Source organism: Ammospiza nelsoni, chromosome 7 (assembly GCF_027579445.1).
Source record: "Ammospiza nelsoni isolate bAmmNel1 chromosome 7, bAmmNel1.pri, whole genome shotgun sequence".
NCBI classification, from domain to species: Eukaryota; Metazoa; Chordata; class Aves; order Passeriformes; family Passerellidae; genus Ammospiza; species Ammospiza nelsoni.
This window is the reverse complement of record NC_080639.1, coordinates 4,243,434-4,268,179: the sequence shown is the minus strand read 5'-3', so window position 1 is coordinate 4,268,179 and position 24,746 is coordinate 4,243,434. Positions and strand designations below refer to the sequence as shown.

The following is a 24,746-nucleotide window of genomic DNA, read 5'->3' as shown; positions in this document are numbered from 1 at the left end:
TCCTTTCCACAGAGCTGCCCTCTGATATCTCTGAGGAGTGTCTCTACAGCAGAAGTGGGATCAGCTCCTTATGTCCAGATGTTCCCATATTCCCAACTCTTTCTTCTGTTTCCTGCCATACCAGCAATAACCATCAGTGTAATTACCACAATTTTCCTCAAAAATAATAGTTACTCTTCCCTTTAGCCCTTTTAGGCTCTTGTTTTGGTTGTAACTGTCTGGATTGATGGAATTGGCAAGGATGATAACAAGAAAATGGAATCACTTTTTTTTTTTTCCCCTTTTATGATGACCTGGTTAGCAGTTTGATGTATTGGAGTAATTTTTGGCTGATTGGAGCGATTGATCCCCTCTGGGGAACGAAAGGTATTAAATCACTGTGTTCCCTTTTGGGAGGATATTTTCCCAGTTAAGCAAGCCTTGCTGCTTTCTGCTCTGTGGGCTTGGAAATGAAGATTAAATAATAAATTGGTCATCTCTATGACAACAGAAACACAGCCTTCATGGCGGAGACGTTGTTTCAGAAGGCTTGCCAGGTGGATCATAGATAAGAAACTTGCTTAAATTATATTTTTGGCTCCAGCAGATAAAATATTATTCTTGGTGCCTTTCCAAAATATGATCAGCCCAGCGCAGGCTATTCCACAACCGGGGCTCTGAGCCTGGGGGAGTCCAAGGGCTTTTTGCTGTGCAGCCAGATCATGTGGCCCACTTGGGCCTAGAGTGCTTAAATTTCCATTTGTATGTTTGGGACAGCTGAAAAGGTGAGCTGAGGCAAGGGGGGATGTTTAGGGCAGTTATTGTGGTGTTTGGAAGAAATAAAGTGAGAAAAGGCAACAGCAAGAGGAAGTGTGTTGGCAGAGATGTATCAGCTGGTCATCCATGGATGGGGAGGGCAGGTGGGAGGCCACTGTGTATTGTGGTAGAGAAACCTAAGCATTTTCCTATGTATTACATATTGCCTGGGACAGCACAGGTAAAAAAAAAAAATCATCTAATTCCACAGAGGTGATTGAAGGTCAGTTATGTGAATTGTCACTCTATCCAGCAGCAAAGAAAATTTTCCTGCCAAAGTGCCACAAAAGCCTTGTAAAACCACATGGTTTGGCTTTTCTATGTTGTGCTTCATCTGGCCAGCACTGCTGCTATTTCTCACTCTCCCTGTTTTCCTCCCTCAGGTCTCACATCAGGTGCTTTGAAACAAAAGAGAATAAAAGGAAAACTCCTAAAAGAGCAAAATGAGGAAACATCGGCATTTGCCCCTGGTGGCAATGTTCTGCCTTCTGCTCTCAGGCTTTGGCTCGGTTGGTGCTCAGCAGCAAGCAGGTAAGAGCCCGGGCTGCTTCACCTGACTTTGGCCCTGTACAAGCACTCCCTGGCACTGTTTGGTGTTTGACATGCATGTCCGTGGGATGTTGTGGATGGATGTGTTCTGCTCCTCAGCTCCCACCTTGCTGAGGCTCCCTGGGACACGGGCCTTGGCCAACACTCACGGTGCCTCCCCAAGCATGACACTGGCTGGTGCTGTGCCATGGAGGATGCTCTGCAGGGCACCAGGGTGTGGGACCTGCACTCAGGGTGGTCCTGAGAGGGTCTTCTCCTCGGCAGATCTGTTCTGCCCTCCCTGCATGTGCAGGAGAGCTTTTAGCAGTGAGAAGAGCACTGCCACTGTCCTGCAGAAAGGCTGTTTAGAGAGGTGGTGCTGGCGCCTTTGAGACCAGACCTGGTGTCACCAAGTGTGACAGCAGGAAAAATGCAGGAAACTCAAGCCTGCACTCAGGCTGCTTAAACTAAGCTGTCCTTCCTTCCTTGAGCATTACCATGGAGCCAGCAAAAACCATGCAAGAGACACGGGCAGCTGGAAGCTGAATGAGCCTGAAATAACAGGTGAAGCTACCAGTGTCTCTGTCTGGCTCAGGGCTGGTGTCCAAACCCATGGGTGAGAGTGTAGGAGGGCAGGAGCACCTCAGCTCCCTCTCTCTGGGCAGGGCAGGTGGCATGCTGTCCCCCAGCACCTGCGGGGCTCTGGTGGCTGCGTGGTTGTTCTCCAGCGCTTCTCATTTTGCTGCGGGCGATAAGGGGAAGCTGAGCTTCACTTTCACCGTGCCAAGGAGGCTGTTGGTTGTTTGGGTGAGGAGGAGGAGGAGGATGAGGACGAGGCATGCTTGTGCTGACCGATAGAAAATCCTAAACCCCCATCTGTTTTTTTAAAGCTGTCAAAACCATTGCCGTGGCTGATATAATATTTCTAGTGGATTCCTCCTGGAGCGTTGGGAAGGAACACTTCCAACTTGTTCGAGAGTTTCTGTATGATGTTGTAAAGGCTTTAGATGTGGGAGGAAATGATTTTCGCTTTGCCCTGGTCCAGTTCAGCGGAAACCCCCGCACAGAGTTCCAGTTAAATACCTTCCCCTCCACCCAGGACGTCCTGTCCCATATTGCCAACATGACTTACGTGGGGGGAGGCGCCGAGCCCGGAAAAGGATTAGAGTACCTAATCGAGAAGCACCTCACTAAAGCTGCGGGAAGCAGAGCCAGTGAAGGCGTGCCCCAGGTTATTGTAGTGCTGACAGACGGACAGCCCCGGGATGATGTGGCTCTGCCCTCATCTCTCCTTAACTCGGCCCGTGTAAACCTGTTTGCGGTCGGCGTTGAGGAGCCGGTGGAAGGGCAGTTGCGGGAAGTAGCGAGCGGACCCCTCGATGCGCACCGCTTCAACCTGGAGAATTTTACCGCTCTCCACGGCATAGTTGGGGACTTAGTGGCGAGTGTCCGCTCCTCCATGACTCCAGAAAAGGCTGGGGCCAAAGGACTGGTTAAAGACATCACAGGTAATGCCTGGCTGGCTGGTGGTATCTGCTGGCGCTGCGCTGTTTGGCATTGCCACTCTGGAGGGGCAAGACTGAGATGGACGTTCAGAGGTGTAAAAATAAAGGTTTGAAGCGTGTGGCCCCGTGTTTGCAGCTGCTGAGGTGCTGTTTGCAGACTGAGCCAGGGCTGCCAGGAGCCAGGGCGGGAATCCTTGAATGGGCAGTGGCACCTTGTGGCCATCCTCTGGCACATATGGCATGGAAATTCAAGGGTAGGGAGCTCTGCAGAGTTAGCAAATTGCCATGTCCTGTTTACTTCTAAAGTGGGGAAACAGAGGGTGAGCACACCAGACCTGGTGGTGACCCTGACTGAAAATCCTCTGGAGACTGAGAAGGTTGCTGCTGGTTGTGGGGACAGCATGATGGATGTCCCCTTAGAACCAGGTAGGGGGACAGGGAGATGTGCAGTGTGCCATTCCAGAAAGTCATGCTCTTGGCCAGTGTGCCATTCTAGAAAGTCACATTCTTGGTGAAGACAGCAAAAGAAGCTGGGTGGGGAATTTCTCTGCTGAAAGCCCACCTCTGAGCTGTCCCTTAACCTCTCTCCTCATGCACCTGGAGAAGGTGTGTGGTTGAAAAGTCTTCTCTACAAGCCCATGGCTTCCACCTGCTGGAGCACTGGACCCTTCCCATAACTGAAACCTCCCTGCAAACCATGTTGGCTTCAATGGATCTGCACTGACTGCAACACAGGGCCCAATTTCCCTGAAAAAAAAAACCCCAAAACAATCTTCCTCTGTCCCTCCTCTGTTTATGAAATTCCAGCATGGCAAGAGCCTTCTGAGAAGCTTTGTTGTTTTTCAAAACAGAAGTCCTGGGGATCAAACCTTTCTTTTTATTCCTGAGGCTCCATCTGAAGGTCGAGAGCTTGTGGGGCGACGTAAGGCCACAGCAGTGTGATGAGGCAGTGTGACATTAATCCCCCTGTGTTGTCTTGCCTGATTAACCCTCACGCCAGTGCCACTGGGTGCTCTCCATCACTGCATGGCACCGAGCAACACCAAGAGGCCGTGCTCATGTTTGTTTTTTGTTGTGCAAAGCGCTTGACAGGGCAAATATCCAGGTCACAGGAAAGCCACAGGGGAGTAGCTGCCCCACAAATGCAACAAAAGGCTCTCCAATGCTAAGGAGATGACACCAATATTGGTGGAAAATCAACGTTACACCCAACCTGCTGGCAGCACTCTGGTGGCTGTTGGGCATCTTAGTCGTGAAGGAACCCAGTGAAATTCCCTGTTGAAATCAATTGGGAAATTGGTCTCTGGAAGCTGGCTGTCCTCCTCTGGGCTATGCCAGCAGGTAACCCCATTGAATGGAAACATTTGGAACCACAGACATTCCCTTAAAAGCTTTAAAGCCAAATTCCTGTTTTGTGTATTTTGTGCATTTACAAGTTTGTTTCTGCTTAAAGGTATTTTTTGCAAGCATTTCCTTCCCATCCTATAACACAAATTTAAGTTAATCCTACTGTTGTAGTGTTGTCCCTGTGTGACTTGCATGGGTGATATACAGAGTATTGTTAAACATGGGAAAAGATGTTACAGGTCCTAAACCTTGGATGATAACAATGTGCAAAACATGGTACAAATATCTGCATAAGAATTTAAAAAATCATTTATTCATCTGATTACTACATGTGGCATTAAAATGTCTAAAACTGCCATTGATGCTATGTTAGAAAAGAGCCCTAATATGAAATGGAAGTATAAAACAGCCCCAGTCCTGTAGTGGTTCTAGTAAAGAGAACCAGAACTGCTGGTCTGTGGCAGTCCCTGGAGCTGACTCACGTAAGTACAACAGTCAGCCCCGAGTTTGCCCTGAAGTATTTGTTAAATCTGACCTGTCTGTCTCATCTGACCCTCCTCGCTTAGTTGTGTAACCAGCATGCTTTTTATTTGTTCTCCACACCAGCTTGTTCCATAAATGTGCACTGAAGTACAAGGGTTTTTTTACAGTGATGACAAATTATCCAACGCATCTGTTTCATATCTATTTTCTCTTCCGTGGGAGCAACCCATTAGTGCCTGGAATCTTGTTCCTCCAAAAAAGATATTCAGGATTATCTAAAGCATCCCTGGGTAAAACCACTGTGAGGTTTCCCTTTCATTTTTACAATGAAATGGAATGTGTACATCCCAACTGATAATGGCTCAGTAAAACCAAGGCTAAGCAGCCCTAAATTTTGCCTCCATGGAAAAATAAATCCTGGAGCTCCTTGAAATTCTGTACCCTGGTGATTTCCTCTGAGCCAACACTGGCCATTGAGTTGGCCCAGGGGAGTGATGGTGACTTGGACAGCTTCTCCTTTGTCACTGGAATTGCAGCATTATCTTAATCTCCTGGTTTATGAAAACGTACTAGAAACACAAGTAAATTGGCCATAAATAAATATTTTACTGGCAGTGCTGGTTAATAGCAAAGATCTCAAGTTTATTCCTAGCCTTGCTAAACCACACGCCAGCTTTGCTGTTGGTTTCACCTTTGGCTTTCCAAAGTTGAGAGCTGACGGAGAGATTTCCAAATGTTCCTTGTCAGCCATTTGCAAATAGTCTGAAATTTGAGTTCTTAATGTGAGTGGAGAGTACCAGCATGGAAACATCTGAGCATGCTTTGGGGTTTTCCCCCCCACTCCTCTTTTTTGCATGCATAGAGCTCTTGATGATGTTAATTGTAACATTAGTTGAGCAAAAGGAGTAAGAGCAGACACCAGGGCATTTTGGGTCTGCTTTGGTAAGTCTCGAAAATACTGCCACTCAAAACCAGGTTCAAACCATGTGCAAGCTTTGTTTGATGTGTGTATATCTCAGCAAATGTTGTGATCATCTGGGTAGGGTCAAACAACTAGAGTTGGATAATTTTGTCATGACTGATGTCATCACCCTATTTTAACCTGATTCTGCATTCCTTGATTGAATACCCAGAATCCATATGAAAAGTACAGACCAGACCCCTCTGGCAATGATCAACCCGTCTTTGTGCAAAATGTTTAAAGTGACACAATTTTTGCGTGGCCTGGGTTGAGAACTGTGTGGGTCAGCATGCTAGAGACATAGCTTCAGGTGGATGCTGGCGACTGGTAAAAGAGTTACAGTCAAGGAAAAGTAATGATAACCTTTTCAATTGTTTCTAACAAATGTGTTTTAAATAATATTTATTCATGGTGGGAGAAGCCCATAGATTCAGCTTCTGTGTTTAACCAGCAAAAGAGCAGAATCGTGACAGAGAAGCTGAAACTTTCCCTGCATCCAGTAAATGCTGGCTTTTTTCCTCCCAAAAAATAGAAGGCAGCAATGATGAAAACCTCCTCACCCTCTATCTTCACCGTGAATTGCCACCAAATTCCACCTTTTTCTTTTGGCTCTGTCTAAATATTTGGACAGTACAGGCCACTGATGGAATGTACCTAGATTTCCAAAAACTGTATTTTGCCGAGGTTTCTCCTTGCATGCCAGTAATGCTGACCCCATGTTACTACAGCCACTGGCTCGTGTTGTGTCCACTCAAGCCCTCCCTTGATGGGCTGTGGATGCTGCTGGGAAGGGCTTGAGAGCTCATATTCAATCAGAATGCAGAACTAAGAGGCAAAAGTCATCTCCTCAGTGATCATGTTGTTTTGTTTTCTCATTTTCGTGTTTCTCACTGGTTTTCCAAGAAACATGTCAGAACACTGTTACAACTGCATGTAATCACCCATTTTAATGCTTTCACCTTTTGCATTTCTTTTTTTTAAAGCTCAAGAGTCCGCTGACCTAATTTTCCTTATTGACGGATCAAACAACATCGGAGGTGTCAATTTTCCAGCCATACGCGATTTCCTTGTAAATTTGATTGAGACCCTCAGAGTTGGAGCTCAGCAGATACACATTGGGGTGGTGCAGTATAGTGATCAACCCAGAACCGAGTTCTCTTTGAGCAGCTACTCCACAAAGGCGGATGTCCTGGATGCCGTGAAGGCACTCGGATTCCGCGGGGGCGAGGAGGCGAACACCGGTGCGGCACTGGAGTTCGTGGTGGAGAACCTCTTCACCCAGGCGGGAGGCAGCAGGATAGAGGAAGCGGTGCCTCAGATTTTAGTGCTGATAAGTGGTGGAGAGTCTAGTGATGATATCCGAGAGGGCTTGTTAGCGGTGAAGCAAGCTGGTATATTTTCGTTTAGCATTGGGGTCCTGAATGCTGACAGTGCAGAGCTGCAGCAGATTGCTACTGATGGAAGCTTCGCCTATACTGCCCTGGATATCCGTAACCTTGATGCTCTTCAAGAATTATTACTGCCCAACATTGTTGGAGTGGCCCAAAGACTCATTTTGTTAGCGGCCCCAACCATTGTGACTGAAGGTATGTATGCCTTTCTAGACCCTTGCATTTCGGTGAATCCATGAATGATTAAGCTTTTGCACAATTTACAAGCATATTTAAAGCTTTAATTATTCTTTTTTTTTTTTTCAATTAATCTCTCTGGTCTGGTTATGGAGAAGCAGTGTTTCTGTGCAGAAACTCACTAACCCACTGAGTTATCTCTCAAAAACCATGAGATCTTGTTGCAATAACTGGCATGATATATGGGGTGTTTTAAAAGGCAGGAGCAGAGTATAAAAAAAAGGGGTATAATAAAAAAACTCACATAATCCTTATTGAGGTATCTAAGCACCCTGGGAGTAAACACTGCAGCACTGCCAGTTGTAAAAATATTTATGCCATGTAAGCTTACGTTATATGTCAGTTGGAAGTGTCATGACCATAAAATGTGGCTAAGGAAGGCATCAGGAATGCTAAATGGATCTCTATGTACCAGAGTTGAAATTATCTCCTTGCTAAAACAGTCAAATTCTACAACTCACTGAAGCTCTGGGCTGCCCTTGGTAAAAGGGTGGCATTCCTGTTTGTTGAACTTAAAAACTGAACAGCCCTTCGTTCTTCTGAGTGAAATCACTACTTTTGATCCATCATCTAAGTTTACTGTTTCCATGAGGCTGTGGGAATTAAAAATGCAGGTGTTAATATTCCACTTAGGTTACCTTGTCACCCATAAGTGCCATTGGCATTATTTCTGGACTAGCATCAGCTCAGGTGTGGTAGAATAATGAATATCTGGATTTATGGGGCTAATAGGTGATTTATGAAAGACACAACATGCCATATTGCAGAGGCCCCTGGAAGGGGCCAGCCTGGAGCTGCTGCACTTAATTAACAGCATGCTTAATGCAAGCAGCACTTGTGGGATCCCCTTGTCAGTCTGGAGTTCTGTACACACTGTTCCTCATGGTGTATGTTGACATATAAAACTGTATTCCAGATGTCTTTGCTGATCCATGCCTAAACATGGTTGCTATCCTGTGGCTCAAATCAAAGGGAGGAATTTGCTGTAAAGATCATTTTATGACCTTGCCTTGATTATTCCAGGAAAGAACATGAAGAACTTCTTGTAGCACCCTACAAGAGCCATATTTAGCCAAATAATATGAAGTCAGCATGTGTAGCTAAAATGTGAATACTGGAATCCATGCAACTCAGTGGAAAATCTCTCTTTCCTCTTGTCTGATTTTTAACAGTTTGAATGGTAAAATTTAAAAATTTTGGTACCTTTTTTTTTTCATCTCCACTTGTATATTTCTCACTTAAAGTTCCAGCTCATTTGTGGAAGGTGCTACGTCAGCCTGCACAGTTACATACAGATGGATGTTAAATGGGGAAGTAGATTATTTCCAAAGGATCTTTAGGGAATTTCCTTCCCCTGACACCCATGGAAATAAATTTTGACTGGTTTGCTTGATTGACATCGACAGCTTGGAAGGCTGCAGTGCAAAGCAGTTTGGGAGACACTGCAGCCCAAAAGGGATGCCAAACCCTCTGAGGTGCCAAGTGCTCCTATGAAATGCTGAAGTCATCTCGCTTCACTTTAGCTTGCCAGCTGTTCATCCTGGGCTGAAGGGGTGTTCCAAAGTGGCTTTCTGCTCCTTCACCCACTGGGGAACCTGGATGATGGAGTTAGATGAGGAGCTTCACCAGACAGCTGACATGGCAACGAGGATGGAACTATGCAGGGCTGGGTTCAGCGCTGACGCCCTCCAACTTTCCCAGCTTTGAGAGTCAAAGATACAGTGCTTTGATCCCAAATCCTTTGAAATTCTTGGGAGGCTTGCCATCAGCTTTACAGGGCTTTGGATTAAACCCTATGAGATGTGCACAGCCCTGCTCAAAGGCTTTTGCATTAATTGTGTCCATGCAAACCATAACCGTGGGTTGTTTCTTCCTGTGTGTTTTGGGTTTGATTCTTGCATTCCTCTGAGGGAAAAGTACTGCAGGATTTGAGAGCTGCAACAGGAATGAGAAGCTGAGAGAACTCTTCCTTCCCAGCCTCCCTCATCTTTCCAAAGCCCCTTTGATGTTTCCCCCAAAAGTCAAAAGTTTTCAGGCTCTCCACTTTTGTGTTTCTAGCTGCTGGGATGTGCTTTGGACATTTCTCCTGGGTCACCCAAAGCAGAGATTTCAGCCCTTGCTATCCATTTGGAAAGTTTCCTGTTTTCAGCCCTCTCCTCCTTGGAGTAACTGAGGAGGAAAAAAATCTGGCTGGAGGGATCAATTCTGGAAATCATGGCTCTGTGAAAGGGGTCATTTACACAAACCCTCGTTGCTTTGGTTGTAGCTCTGTTCTGACAGCCTGGGCAGCCAGTTGCAGACCACTGTCAGCTCACTTGAGGTTGTGGCTTGAGGAGGGCACCACCACGTTTGCTTTGTGCATGTCCTCATCATTGTATGCCTGACAGCACCATGGCAGGCAATTTTAAACTTCCATTTTTTACGATTGGTCCTTAATTATACTATTTCTAGCATGACTCCATGAGAGGGGTATTTGCAAAGGTGCTGCAAGGCTGGCAGATCTTTCAGGATCTGGAGGCAGAGGGGCAGCTGAGTCACAAATGTCAGCCCCAGCTCCAAGTCACCCCTTGGGGCAGCCCAGTCTCATGGCACTCATCCCTAGTGAGAAACCTGACAGCATCCAGCCTTTGGGAGCACGGCTATCCATGGCCAGCTGGTGGCTGGCCAAGGAGGACTGCAGCCAAAGTTTTGTTCTTTGTTGAAATCCAAAGTAAACAGAATCCATGCAGAGGAGCCCTGATGGGCTGGGGGCTGCTTTGCTCCATCCAGGCAGGGCAAGGCAGTGTTTGCTACCGCTTGCCCTGGGGGTGTGAGATCCCCGTGGGAGCAGGCAGTAAGCCTGGGAGGTGATGAACCTGCCTTCTTGGATCCTGAACCCATCTCAGGAGCGCTTAGATGGGTGGGTGATCTAAGGATACCCCAAATCCAACATAACACCATGATTCATGGTGCTCCAGCATGACTTGGAAGCAGCACAAAGTTTCCTTTCTCACGTCAATAGCATGAAATCAGGGAGGTGATGATGTGAGAGGATTTGTCTAAAAGATGGTATCAAGGTTAGGCATCATGATAATCATGTATAATGCTGTTATCACAATCATTTTGGTCTTGTTAATATCTACCTTTTAAGAAAATATATTTGCTCTATTAAATATCATGATGCTTTGGTTCCAATGCCACAAAACAGGGTTTTTTCCCTCCCTGACTATATCTTTCTTCAAACTTAGCAAGGGCACTGGAAAGCTAGTTGTGCCTTTTCTGTGTCCTGTGCCATCATCAATAATAAAGTTTTGGAAGTTACAAGCCAGGAAACCTGTTTGTTAAAGACATGGCCACCAGAACATAATCCAGCTCATCCATGACTGGGCCAGCCGTGCCAAGAGAAACCGTAACTTATTTTTGTTAGAAAAGGAATAAGATTTAGGATGCAAAGACCCAAAATCCAGGTATGTTGAGTAGGTGGAGACTACTTGTGTCATTGTTCTCAGGAACCTACTCCTTCTCACACCAAACCACCACCATTAAGGTGGTTCCTCTGCAGATGGAAGAAGCATAACCTGCTTATTTTATCTCATGTGCCCTCTGAGTGCCAAGATTTCTCCTTCCTGCTTTCCATTTATGCTTTGACATGTACATATATTTTAATATTCAAGTGTGTAAAAAAAAAATCACAGTTTTCGCAACTCTCCAAATCTTTGGAGTTTTAGAAAGGGGAAACAGTCAGATTTACTATTAGTCCTCTGCTGGAGCCTAAAAAAGTAATCTAGGCCTTTTTAAAGGCATTGAGAGTAACAGTACTCCACGTAAACAAGACATCTTGAACATTGCTGAGCTGTTGGCACAGAACTAATGCAGAGTGTTTTGAAGGCTAACATGATGTTCATGTGTTACTTGCAGTTATTGAAGTGAACAAGAAGGATATAGTCTTCCTGATAGATGGCTCAACTGCTTTGGGGGCCGCCCCCTTTAACGCAATCCGTGATTTCGTTGCCAAAATTGTCCAAAGGCTGGAGGTTGGACCCGAGCTGATCCAAGTGGCCGTGGCACAGTACGCAGACACTGTGAAGCCAGAGTTTTATTTTAACACCCACCAGACCAGGAAGGATGTGATGGCCAATGTGAGGAAGATGAAGCTCATGGGTGGCACGACACTCAATACTGGCTCGGCACTGGACTTTGTGAGGACCAACTTCTTCACCAGTGCTGCCGGGTGCCGGGTGGAGGAAGGGGTGCTCCCCATGCTGGTGCTCATCACTGGGGGTAAGTCCAGGGATGCTGTTGACCAAGCTGCAGCAGAGCTGAAGAGGAACAGGATAGTGACCCTTGCCGTTGGGTCGAGAAACGCTGACCTGGCAGAGCTTCAAGAAATTGCTCATGAACAAGATTTTGTGTTCAACCCGAACGACTTCCGCCTCCAGTTCATGCAAGCCATTCTTCCTGAAGTACTGTCACCTATCCGGACACTCTCTGGAGGACTGCTCGTCCCAGAGCCACCCTCAGGTAATTAAAGGCCTTTTTCTAATTAAGGAGCTGTGGTTTATAAGTTTGCCGATTCTTATTCTGTGACATGTACAGATAATGGGGAAAACCATACCAAATGCATGTTCCAGCATGGGTAAATGTGAGTGCATGAACAGGTCAGTGAACTCGGTAGCATGGTTGTTGTTACAGATTTATGGTTCCTTCCTAGAGATTTTTGTCCTATTCTCATTTTGTCACCAACATTTAAAGGCCTGGATGATGTGGAAGATGTGCTTTAGTAGTTAGGTACCCAAATTGTTCAGTGGAGGGTTTTGCTCCTCTTAGGGTTTGTGTAGCCTATGAATGGGACACCTGTGAGCGTTAAAGTCTCTTCCTCAGTTTGGGAATTATCCATAGTGGGTGCTTGCTCAGGAAAGCAGAGGTTTCTTTGGAGTGTAAAGAACAGAAGCCAGTTTGTTTGTGGAGATGTTCAGAGCTAACGTTGGACGGAAACTCACCCTTTAAGAACATATTTCATTTTCTTATTATTTACTCAGCTCAAGCCCCAAGAGGCATGCAAAGATGTTTCAGAGTTGATTTTCATTTAATCTGCTTGGAAGATGATCCAAAGCTCCACAAAGTCAGTGGACTCTTTTTAGTTGTCCTTGCCATTGACATCAGTAGACTTTGGAAGAAGCCAACTGATAGGGTCATGGCTTTTGAGGAAGTTTCCCCTGCATTTAAAGAGTTGTTCTAGGTGCACAAAGATTTTATATCAAATTTATCAGGATTTCTTCACAGTAGAGATGCTTGAGGTGAAATCCATGTTGCACTAGACCATATTTGAGCCTTGTATTTTTGTCTCATGGCATGTGAGCATTAGAAAACCAGGATTTCTTCCAGCCCGCAGTAAGATCAATAGTGAGGTTCCCACTGGCTTAAGTAGCTGTTGAATTGTGTCCATCTTTTTTCTAGTTTCTCACGTAATTTAAAATTATAAACTGCAGTGGAAAAGAAACAGAATGTTTGGAAAGAATCCTGAAAGAATTAAAGCATGTGTCTGATTTACATGAAAAGAAGACATTTTGAAATCAGTTTGCCAATACTTGTCCTTAATGAAGATGAATATCACAGGACCTATAATTTAATAAGCTTTGTTTCAGAGTGTGTCTCCAGCTAATACAGTTTTGCATGGCTATACACCAATGCTGATGTGCTTATTTTTCAATGTAAATTAAAAATGTTCCTGTGTTTTCTTGTTCTTCGAAGGTCATTCATGCAGCTTCTCTATTTTTCCAGTACTTTTTTTGTGCTTACAGCTATTCACACACACAATAAGCAAGGGATCGTATCCTGCCCCTACAAATTATTATTGGTACCAACAAAACTGATTTTGACACTGGCCAGTTTTAACTGGCTATTGTCTCATCATGGGCCTCAAATGGCACTTTTCTGGGAAAAATTTAAAATACAGAAAGCCAAGACAATCTGTAAAATCTGAGAGCAATCCCTGTATTCCGAAGAGCCCTTTATTTCCTTTTTGTTCTGAATAGCTCAGTATTTATATATTTTATATACAGGACAGCAAGCTTACAGGGACAAGGCAAGCTAGAGGGTGGATGAATCTAGCCAGAAATGCTTTAAACATAAATATAATGGGCAGAATTAGCAATGGGCATAAATAAATTCTTGAATAATTCATTTGGAGGAAGGCATCTGGGGGGATGTCTTGGATGACATCAGTTCTCCAAGATTTTATTTAAAAGCTTGACATTCTGGTCTGTAATCTGGACATGTTTAGAGCAAAAAAAGAGCACAGGGTGATGACCCTGTGGTGTCTTTGGGGTGTAGACCTACATCCTGGAGCTCAGATGCCTGGAGATAGCCCAGGAAGGATTTAACCTTAAAAATGGAAGTAAGAGCTGCCAAAAGTGGGAAATTTCTCCCCCTTCAACCTCCGCAAAACAAATGTCTGTAACAACAGACAGTAAAGTGCAGCGCTCAAGAAGGCAGGTATCCTCAGGTAGCTGTTGAGCCTGACATTTAAAAGGGTTGCTGATCCTTCCCTGCTCAATTCAGTCATTTCCAGCAAGGCCCTTGTTACTTCTGTGCTGATCACACCTTTGCTCCTCTCTCTCTCTCCACCCTAACACGGTCCACGTGCGTGTACGGCGTACGCTGCATGCACACATGATAAAAATACAATTTTCCATTTTTCGTTTTGTGCCATGTCTCACGTTGTTTTCTGTGCTCTACTGCAGTTCAAGTAACCAAAAGGGATATCATCTTTCTTTTGGACGGATCACTCAACGTCGGAAATGCCAACTTCCCCTTTGTGCGGGACTTTGTGGCCGCCCTAGTTAACTACCTTGATGTCAGCAGCGACAAAATGCGAGTGGGCTTAGTGCAATTTAGCGACACCCCCCAAACCGAGTTCTCCCTGTACTCCTACCAGACCAAAGCTGACATAATCCAGCGCCTGGGGCAGCTGAGGCCCAGGGGGGGCTCGGTGCTCAACACCGGCTCCGCGCTGAACTTTGTGCTCTCGAGTCACTTCACGGAGGCCGGTGGGAGCAGGATAAATGAACAAGTGCCCCAGGTGCTGGTCCTGGTGGCGGCAGGGAGCTCTGCCGATCCCTTCCTCCAAGTTTCCAATGAATTAGCTCGGGCCGGAGTGCTGACCTTTGCTGTGGGCGTTAGGAATGCGGATAAGGCAGAACTTGAGCAGATTGCCTTTAATCCAAGAATGGTGTATTTTGTGGATGATTTCAGTGCCCTGGCAGCTTTGCCCCAGGAGTTAAATAAGCCCATAACAACATATGTTAGTGGAGGTGTGGAAGAGGTTCCACTCGCCCCAACAGGTAATGCCTACCTTCCTGCATGCTGACTGCATGAAGTTGATCTTGTTTAAGTGAATTTCTTGTTTCCACAGTACACATGTCCAAGACCTGAGTCATCAAAGTGGTTATGGCTGTGCTTAGCTTGATGATCTTTAAGGTCCCTTCCAAACCAAACCATTCTGTGATTCTATGAATACATGGCTTGACACTGGCAGCACTTAATTTTGTTCAAGTCATTGCTACCACACCTTAAAAGCACAGTTTTAAGTCTTTTGGTAGGTCAGGACCAAAGGAGGACCTGAGTGAGTCTCTGCCCACCAGTCACTGGCTCTGGTGTTCCCTTGCTGTTCCCATAAGAGGGCCACAACCTGTAAATGCATCATGTGCACTAAATCAGGCAATGGGAGCGTGAGATTTTGACCCCAAGAAGTGGCGTGGAAAGGTTAAAATCATGCCAAAGAGCACACAGGAGCAGAGGTCTAGCCAGGAACAGATGGACAAATCCATCCCCAGAACCACTTGGTCAAAGTGATGTTATCAGGCTGTCACAGAGGCTGGATTTGATTCCAGAAATTCAAAGCTATCCTCCAATATTAAACCCAAAGGCTTTTGGCAAGTTTAACCCTTTTTAAGCAGGTCTTTTCTCACAAATTCCATTATTATGGCTATGTGCCCAGGAAGACATAGGAACAACTGGGATGGGTTAGTATGAAAAGGTGACCATTAAGATTAATATGAAAGTACAAGAGGCTTGGGTTTGCCTTTGGTATTCAATGAGATCTAAAGGGCATCAAACTGAAACAGGTGAAAGGCTTTTATGGATTTAGATGCTCCTTGTGATGCAAATGGGAGAAGATCCAGAAAATGCTTTGTGTCTATGTGCATGAACTGTCTATTTGTTGTCTACTGAGCCTTTCAATAGGAAAAAAACCCCAACCAATCCTCCACTGCTGCTTTACTTCATGTCTGTATTGTCAACATATTGCTAGAGCTTAAACATCACTGAACCAGCCAATTCATGATGTGATACAATATATGATATTTCCGTCTGGTGCCTGAATTTATTGAGTCTTAGGATAGACATGTCCTTGCTTTCCCTTCTTCCTCAGATTCTGTATAATTCTGCAGACTTTGAATACTTTGGTAAATAAGAATACTGAAAGAATGAAACCCAGCTAACTTGCAGACAATTTTCTAGGATGGCATACGAGAAGAAAAACCCTTTCATTTCTTTTTTTCCCTCCCCTCCCCTTTTCATTTGTGAATTTATTCTAGAAAGCAAGAAGGATGTTTTATTCCTGATTGATGGCTCAGCCAACCTCTTGGGCATCTTCCCTGCCGTCCGGGATTTTGTACACAAAGTAATTTCTGACCTGAACGTGGGTCCCGACGCCACGCGAGTCGCCGTCGCGCAGTTCAGCGACACCATCCAAATTGAATTTGACTTTGACGAGTACTCATCCAAACAAGATATGCTTACCAAAGTGAAAAGGATGAAGATTAAAACTGGGAAGCAGCTGAACATCGGAGCTGCACTCGATGAGGCTGTAAGGAGGCTGTTTGTGAGGGAAGGTGGAAGCAGGATCGAAGAAGGGGTTCCTCAGTTTTTGGTCCTCCTCGTTGCTGGGAGATCGACCGACAATGTGGAGGAGCCATCAGATGTTCTGAAGCATGCTGGAGTGGTAACCTTTGGTATCAGAGCCAAAAATGCTGACCCTGTAGAGCTGGAAAGGATTGTTTACGCCCCACAATTCCTTCTGAACGTCGAATCCCTCCAGCGGATTTCAGAGCTTCAGCCAAGCATAGTCAACCTGCTGAGAACAGTCCAGCTTCAGCCAGCAGGTACAGGGAGCCTCGGGGTTTCCAAGAGGCTGAAAGACATGGCTTACATGCCCTGCTCAATTGGTAACTGGAGCATCTGGGTCTGGTGGTGTTTAAAATGATTGTGTAGAAACTGCTGTTGTACTTGGAGTTTCCTCTGCTCACACTCTGATCCGGCAAAGCTTTAAGTGCCAAACCAAATTTTGATGATAAGTGGGGAAAATGCTTTTGTTCAGCTGCAAGAGCTGTAGCTGATGCTGTTTCCAGTGTGTAGAACACAGGACAAACCTGAAATAACAGGACATTGTTGCCCCAGAGATGTTGCATTAATTGATGTGCAATGCTTGGCAAGAGATAAAAGAAGCAAATACTGGCTTGTCTCAATTTCTCTTTCCATCTTCCCTCTTCTGGAGGAGTGGATTCCAGCACACTGGATTCACTCTTGCTCTGCTATCCCTTCCAGGATATGATGGCAGTTTCTACATTTTCTACATACACACCAATAAATCAGATGCTCTTGACTCAGTTACCATTCAAACTCAGTAGATGAGATGGATTCATTGAAGAATAATTTTTAAAAGGTCTTCAAAAGAATTACATGGCCACAACAACAAATTTACACTGCAGTACTGGAAATCATGCATGTCCAGCTGTGTGATTTCCTGAGGCAACCCTAACTGAAGCATTAGCTCGTCTCCCAACAGGAGATGGAAACAAGGAAAAGTGTGATAACATCCATCTCTTCTCTCCCTAAGGGGGCAGATGGACTTAAAATCATAGAAACATGAAAAAGAAATAGGGCTGGAAGGAATCTCGGGGTGCCATCTACTACACACCCTTGTCCCCAGCAGGATCTTTCTGTCCAGAACTGTATGACATTGATCTAATCTGTTCTGGAAACCCTTTGGGGAGACTTCCCAGATTCCATAGCCAATCTGTTCAGTTGCTTTTTTCACGTCACACTTCTGTCTCTCTAGTCACAGTTCAAGTCTTCTACATCTCCTTCAACCTGAGGAGGACACAGATGTCAGCTTGCTCCCAAATGTTCATTTTTTCATCTCCTTTAGATAGATGAAAATATTTTAGATTTTTCTGCAGCCTTTTCATCTACTTTAGGCTTGACATGTAGGTCTTGTCTCGGTCCTTGTGTACTATCTGTGTACCCAGGTCATTCAATCCTTCCTTGTAGGTCTTGTAGGTTTTCTTCTACATTTTCACCCTTGCCTCCCCAACATCAGCCTGCTCCAAATGTCCAGAGCGTGACAACGGCATCCCCTGGTCATCTCTTACCCCATCCTTTCCATGAGGATTCATGACCCTTCCCATATTTGTGCAGCTTCTGTCTCTTGTCTCTTGCAAGACTTGTGCAATCAGAGCTCTTGAATTCTGTCTTCCCTTTTAAAACCATTACTGTCTTGTCCAGACCCGTTTGGAATTCCTTTGGCCACCAAGGACTATTAATAATTGTGCTATTTGCTCAGGGACAGCAGCATCCACCCAGTTTTCCTAGCATTCTTGGCTAAAAGACATCCATTCCATAGGAGCAACTGTATTCTTTTCCTTCTTTATGTTTTTTATCTTCTTATTTTATCTTATCTTTATCTTATTTTTCTTCTTTACTTTTTTTCTTCTTTATCTGCTACACAGGGATTTTTAATAGGACTTTCCCATTGTTCCTGAACTTTACAGGAAGTATATGAAACTGGGAAACACCAGGCAATGTCTGTTCCCTCTTCCCACCTATATTAATATTCCTCTCCTATGCAGGTTTCCAGCAATCCTCTTAAGAAATATATTTGATCTGAAGTCTGCATTAAGAGTTCAACTGCCCTTGTTAACTCTTTACATGGCTAAGCATTCATAAGTAGATAATTAATATTTTCTTCAGAGGGGCAGATCATGCTCCTGCTTGTCCCACTCGACCTTGCTCTAAGCAAGCCAAGAGTACTTTTTGGGATGTCATCCAGCAGTTGCTGTGTTTGAGAGGCAGTGATGTTTTCTGCTTGGCCTAGACAAAACTTTGCAATTCTATTGGTCAATAGCATAACAGGTCAAAGTTCTCTGATCTTTGACACTTCATGGTCTTGATTTTGAGATTTTTTTTTGTTTGTTTCTTTGTGGTTTTTGTTTGTTTGGGTTTTTTTTTGAGAAGAAATGTTTGGCCGCGATTAGCATGTTTTTTTCCTGCCTGAAGATAGTAAAGAAAAAACCCCCAGAGATCAGTATCTAGCATTTTAAAAGAGCATTTCAGCATTTTCAGCTGGATGTCCACCCCAGCAATTTCTTAATTTCTTTTCAGAAATATTTATTTCTAAATTCAGAAAAGCTTTTCTCTCCCTCTCTTCACCATCTCCCTGTGAGCACTCCCTGTATGCCATTTCATCCAGGAACTCTTTTTTTCTTGGGAACATTATATCCCTGGCTCCTGTTGCATGCTACAAAGTCAAATGCCAGCTTCCCATGGCCCTTGGGAGCTCAGGTAGGAGATGGCACCCAGAAATCCCTTGGCACCCCATTTCCCATGGGTCTGTGATTCTACGACTCGGTGGGTAAGACATGGAATGCACTGCACTCCAATTTCCACCAGCTTTCACCCATCTGCCCCCTCAGCAGGGGTTGCATCCAGTGGCAAAGGAACCGAACCACCTTTCCTGACACCTCGCCCTCCCCTCCCCGAGCTTTATTCTCCTTCGGTTCAATGTACGAGGAGAACATTAACCACTGCAAAAGAGAATCTCACTTCTCGTCCCCCATTCCCTTACTTGTCTCAAACTGTAGTTGAGAGAGGTGAGAAGAAGGATGTGGTGTTTCTGATCGATGGCTCGGATGGTGTCAGGAGAGGTTTCCCTCTCCTGAAGACGTTTGTCCAAAGAGTCGTGGAGAGCCTGGACATCGGCCGCGACAAGGTGCGCGTGGCCGTGGCGCAGTACAGCAACACCATCCAGCCCGAGTTCCTGCTGGACACCCACGAGGACAAAGCAGATCTCATCAGTGCCATCCAGCAGCTGAAGCTCATGGGAGGGTCTCCTCTGAACACAGGGGCAGCCCTTGACTATCTCATCAAGAACGTGTTCACGGTGTCAAGCGGCAGCAGGATAGCGGAGGGCGTCCCGCAGTTCCTGATCCTGCTGACTGCTGACCGGTCCCAGGACGATGTCAGGAGGCCCTCAGTGGTCCTGAAGACAAGCGGCACGGTGCCCTTTGGCATTGGGATTGGAAATGCTGACCTCACAGAGCTGCAGACCATTTCCTTCCTCCCAGATTTTGCTATCTCTGTGCCGGACTTCAGCCAGCTGGACTCAGTGCAGCAGGTCGTCTCCAACAGAGTCATCCGGCTGACCAAGCAAGAGATACAATCTCTGGCCCCTGACCTGGTTTTCACATCACCCAGCCCAGGTGAGAAGATGTTTGTGTCTGCACTGAGAGCCAGTGGCAAAATATGATGTTTAGAAACATCATGGCTGCAACACAAACTGAGAAAAGCAAAGATGGTCATGGCTAAGACTCCAATTCTGAATTCTAGAATTCAGAATTAGATAGAATTCTGTCACGGTCTCCCTGTTGGTGCACTCAGGGTTGGTAGGAGCTGTGCAGTTAAACTGAGCCACCTTTAAGCCCAGCCCCTCAAAGTGGTCCATGCTGCATTCACGTGGAAGACCCACAAAGTGAATGTTACCACCTTAATCTTATTTTAAGTGGATGGATTTTAAGTCTGTGCTGTTCCTTCTGGAATGGAAATTGTGTCCTTTAGATGCTACAGGGGCACCTTCACACCAATAAAAATCAAGGTCAGCTTTCTGCTAAATGTAAGACATGCTGATTTTTCCTACTTTTGCCTCCCTCATTCACTGGGGAAAGGGAAATTGGAGGCAGGCATCAGGAGAAGGATCAGCTCTTACATTTCTGGTCTCCCTTGGAATGAAATCCAGCCAGCATATGCCTGGGATGAAGAGTATCCACCCCAGAGAAGTCCCTTAGAAATTCGCTGTCCTACTCTGTTCATTCCCTTCTAAACCAGACCGCTTTCCTCCATCCCCATTTATCAGTGTGATGTTCTGCGATAATTCAGGCTCTGAATTACCTGAATTACCACTGCAGAAAACACTTTTTAGGAATCAAAAAATCATCCTGGAAAGGCAGAAGCTGAGAGAATAATAGGATAGAATCTTTCCTAGAGGGCAAAGCCAAAGAAGGAGGGGTCGTTCTGAATGTAAAGCAATCTGCCCTGAGTAAGGACTACCACCAAGTTACATTTTCTTGGGTGGAGATCTCACAAGGAATTACTGTTCCTGGTGTCCTATTGCTCCCTCTCACTTCCTTTGCTCTGGAATCTACTGTTCTTACACCCCCTGGGATGTGTCTGGCAGCCTGGTCGTGTCTCTGGGTTGAACCCAGAGCTTCCTGCTGAGGCTCCTAGGAGTTATCCCAGGCAGGGAAAACAAGGAGCACCATCCCCATGGCCAGAGGCATGGGTTTAGTGGTGTAGATGATGAGCTTAGCTGCTCTCCATGAGCAATTCCTGGTGCTTCTTCCTGACCAAAGCCTTCTCTTCTGCAGCGGGCGTGAAGAGGGACATCGTGTTCCTGGTTGACGGCTCCCGCTACGCCGCCCAGGAGTTCTACCTCGTCCGTGACCTCATCGGGAGGATCGTCAACAACCTGGATGTGGGCATCGACACCACCAGGATCTCGGTGGTGCAGTTCAGCGAGCACCCCCACGTGGAGTTCCTGCTCAACACCCACTCCACCAAGGACGAGGTGCAGAACGCCGTGAGGCAGCTGCGGTCCAAAGGCGGCCAGCTGGTGAACGTGGGGGAAGCCCTGGAGTTTGTGGCCAAGACCATCTTCACCCGGCCCTCCGGGAGCCGCATCGAGGAGGGCGTCCCGCAGTTCCTGGTCATCCTTTCCTCCCGCAAGTCTGACGACGACTTTGAGTACCCATCCCTCCAAGTCAAGCAAGTGGGGGTGGCACCTATGATGATAGCCAAGAACGTGGATACTGAAGAGATGATACAGATTTCCCTCAGCCCTGAATATGTATTCCAAGTCTCCAGCTTCCAGGAGCTGCCCAGCCTCGAGCAGAAGCTACTGACTCCAATTGAAACCCTGACTGTGGACCAAATCAGGCGGCTGCTGGGAGATGTGCAGCCCCCCATAGGTAAGACACTGGCTCTGTCTGGGCTGCCACTCAAACAAATGTTGCCCAAAAGACCTTCTCTTTAAGTCAAGATTTTCCTTAGTTAAAACCAAAGTCATAGCACATGTACAATTTTAGAAAGAAAGCTTTAGACAGATGGCAATTCTACCCAAGTACCTAAATACATTATAACCTATGATTTTCAAGTCAAGTACTTTAAACATGACACCTGTTTGGGTCAATTTCAATTCAAATACACAATGTATGCTATTGCCTGTTCTCGCTTAGCAGCTCTCTAGGAAACAGGCATAAATCGGGGCAAAAGAAAGCTGGAAACATTGACAAATCCAGAGAAGAGTATTAATAAATAAGACAGATAAGGCTGTGAGTAATGCATGCTTCAAATTCTAGGCAGACACACATTCCCACTTGTACACAGGCCCTTTTGGAGAGGCTCCCTGAAGCACTGTGCCTAAAAGTTGGCCAAAATATGCCACATGGTTCTGCCTCACATGACAGCAGATCGCACAAAAATCCTCCAGCAAAGCTTAAGCAAAGCATGGCACCCCAATAATTTCCTCTCTTCTTGCTTCCCCACAGATGTTTCTGGAGATGAAAAGGACATAGTCTTCCTCATTGACAGCTCTGACAGCGTCCGGCCGGATGGGCTCGCTCACATTCGGGATTTCATCAGCAGAATCGTCCAGCAGCTGGAAGTGGGGCCGAATAAAGTGAGGATCGGGGTGGTGCAGTTCAGCAATGGTGTCTTCCCCGAGTTCTACTTGAAGACCCACAAGTCCAAAAATGCCGTCCTGGAAGCCATCCGCCGCTTGAGGCTTAGAGGTGGGTCCCCCCTGAACGCTGGCAAAGCCCTGGACTTCGTGGTGAAGAACTACTTCATCAAGTCTGCGGGGAGCAGGATAGAAGATGGAGTGCCCCAGCACCTGGTGGTCATCCTTGGAGACCGGTCCCAGGATGATGTGGACAGACCCGCCAGAGTGATCACTTCCACAAGCATCAAACCTCTGGGTGTCGGAGCCAGGAATGTGGACAGGGACCAGCTGCAGGTCATTACCAACGATCCTGGGCGCGTGCTTGTGGTGCAGGACTTCACGGGGCTCTCAACCTTAGAAAAGAGGGTGCAGAACATTCTAGATGAGCTCCCAATACCTACAACGGACTCACCCGGACCAATCCTACCTGGTAAGGCTGCTATTCATCCTGAAGACTTTCCTGAACAGAGTACAGATGGTATTTGTATAAAGTGAAAATGATGCTGTAATAACACCTTTCGATTCTCAAACCTCTAGTTGCATTGATTAAAAGAACTCTTTGAAGTTGTTGAGTTAGGAAAGAATATAATTAAATCTGAAAGGAGATGAGGGTGACTATCAAAAGTAATGCTGTATGAAATGTTGTACAAAAATTTTCTTGTATGGATGTAAAATCCTGCCAAGGGTCAATGAAATTAAAATGGTAGAAAGGGGAGAGAAATTTCATTTGCAAAATGCTACTTCACGAAGCCCTGAGCAGCTTAAAAGCTATAGGTGCTGCATGCAATTACTAACAACTGTGTTTTCTTTGTAATCTTTTCAGGAGGCAAGAAGCAGGCTGACATTGTGTTTTTACTGGATGGCTCCATCAATCTGGGGAGAGATAACTTCCAAGAAGTCCTCCAGTTTGTCTACTCCGTGGTGGATGCCATTTACAGGGATGGCGACTCTATCCAGGTAGGGCTGGCCCAGTACAACTCAGATGTCACTGATGAGTTTTTCCTCAAGGACCACTCCACCAAAGCTCAGATTTTAGACGCTATCAACAAAGTCATCTACAAAGGCGGGCGGGTGGCGAACACCGGCGCGGCCATCAAGCACATCCAGGAGAGGCACTTTGTGAAGGAGGCCGGCAGCAGGATTGACCAGAGGGTGCCCCAGATCGCCTTCATCGTCACAGGTGGGAAGTCTACGGATGATGGGCCGAGGGCGTCCGTGGAAATCACGCAGAAAGGCGTCAAGGTGTTCGCGGTCGGAGTGAGGAACATCGACCTGAAGGAAGTCAGCCTGCTGGCCAGTGAGAGCGCCATGAGTTTCAGAGCAGCCACGGCCCAGGAGCTGTCAGAGCTGAATGAGCAGGTGCTGGTCACGCTGGAAGCTGCCATGGAGGAGAGATTGTGCCCAGGAACAACAGATGTGACAAGAGGTAAGGACAATCCCTTCATGACGTTCTCAGGAATTTTAATGTCCAGTGTGTTTTGTTGGACTTGTCTGTCTTACTCTTGTACTTTGCCTATGGCCTGAGGTGCAGGATGGGCTCATTTCTCCTCCAGGAGTCTGATGGAGGCTGCAAACTTTGGTACAAGAGCTGCCTGTCCGTGGCTTTCAGCCTGTGAATGACTGGAGTAACATCACCACAGAGGTGCCACCATGGTGGAACTCATTTCAGATGTGACAGCCAGGCACTAAATCACTGGCCTCCTACCACCACATTTAGCCTTTGGACTAAATCCCACTTTGGACTTTCTCACAGGGACATGATACCAGTATTATCTTGACAGACCAACTTGTTTCTTTGCCAAAATGAAAATGGATGGCCCTTGTTTCCCCTCCCTGTGTCTATTACAATATAATTGGAATTTTTGGCCATCCAGGCATGCATGGTATGCTGGAAATCACAGAATCATAGAATTCTAGTATAGTTTGAGTTGGAGGGCACCCCAAATACCATCTCATTTCAACTTCCCTGCCATGAAACACCTCCCACTATCTCAGGTTGCTCCAAGCCCTGTCTAACCTGGCCTTGAACACTTCCAGGGATGGGGCTGCCACAGCTTCTCTGGGCACCCACTGCCAGGGCCTGCCCACCCTGATATCTAAGAATTTCTTCCCAATATCCCTTCTAACCCTGCCCTCTGGCAGTGGGAAGCCATTTCCCCTGCTGTCACTCCAGGATCTTGTCCAAATCCTATGTCCAGCTCTCTTATAACCCCTTTAGACAGTGGAGGGGAAAACCAGGGAATTTCCCTTGCCAGATCATCCAGGATGCCCACCTTATCTCATGACAGGTATATGAGGAAAAACCAGGGCACGAGTGGTTGTAGTTCAAGGTAAAATTGCCTTAAGAAGGAATCCCATGATTTGGCTACTTCAGAAGCCAAGCAGGGGAATTGTGGTGAGTAAGTGAGCTGGTATTGCTGTCGGATCAGGTTCCCAACAGCTGGTTTTACTTACTACATTGCAGCCAG

The 24,746-nt window shown here is 46.0% G+C and overlaps 1 protein-coding gene across 1 annotated transcript in view; it reads left to right on the top strand.

The window, feature by feature from the left end:
* Positions 1-24,746, top strand: part of COL6A3 (collagen type VI alpha 3 chain) — a 57,746-nt gene that overhangs the window by 7,533 nt on the left and 25,467 nt on the right. The window contains exons 2-11 of the mRNA XM_059475553.1: positions 1,179-1,326; positions 2,214-2,831; positions 6,603-7,205; positions 11,145-11,747; positions 13,970-14,569; positions 15,824-16,390; positions 19,148-19,765; positions 20,927-21,526; positions 22,106-22,708; positions 23,102-23,704. Of these exons, the coding sequence (XP_059331536.1) occupies positions 1,239-1,326; positions 2,214-2,831; positions 6,603-7,205; positions 11,145-11,747; positions 13,970-14,569; positions 15,824-16,390; positions 19,148-19,765; positions 20,927-21,526; positions 22,106-22,708; positions 23,102-23,704 (5,503 nt within the window). The 5' untranslated portion in view covers positions 1,179-1,238. The remainder of the gene's footprint in view (positions 1-1,178; positions 1,327-2,213; positions 2,832-6,602; positions 7,206-11,144; positions 11,748-13,969; positions 14,570-15,823; positions 16,391-19,147; positions 19,766-20,926; positions 21,527-22,105; positions 22,709-23,101; positions 23,705-24,746) is intronic.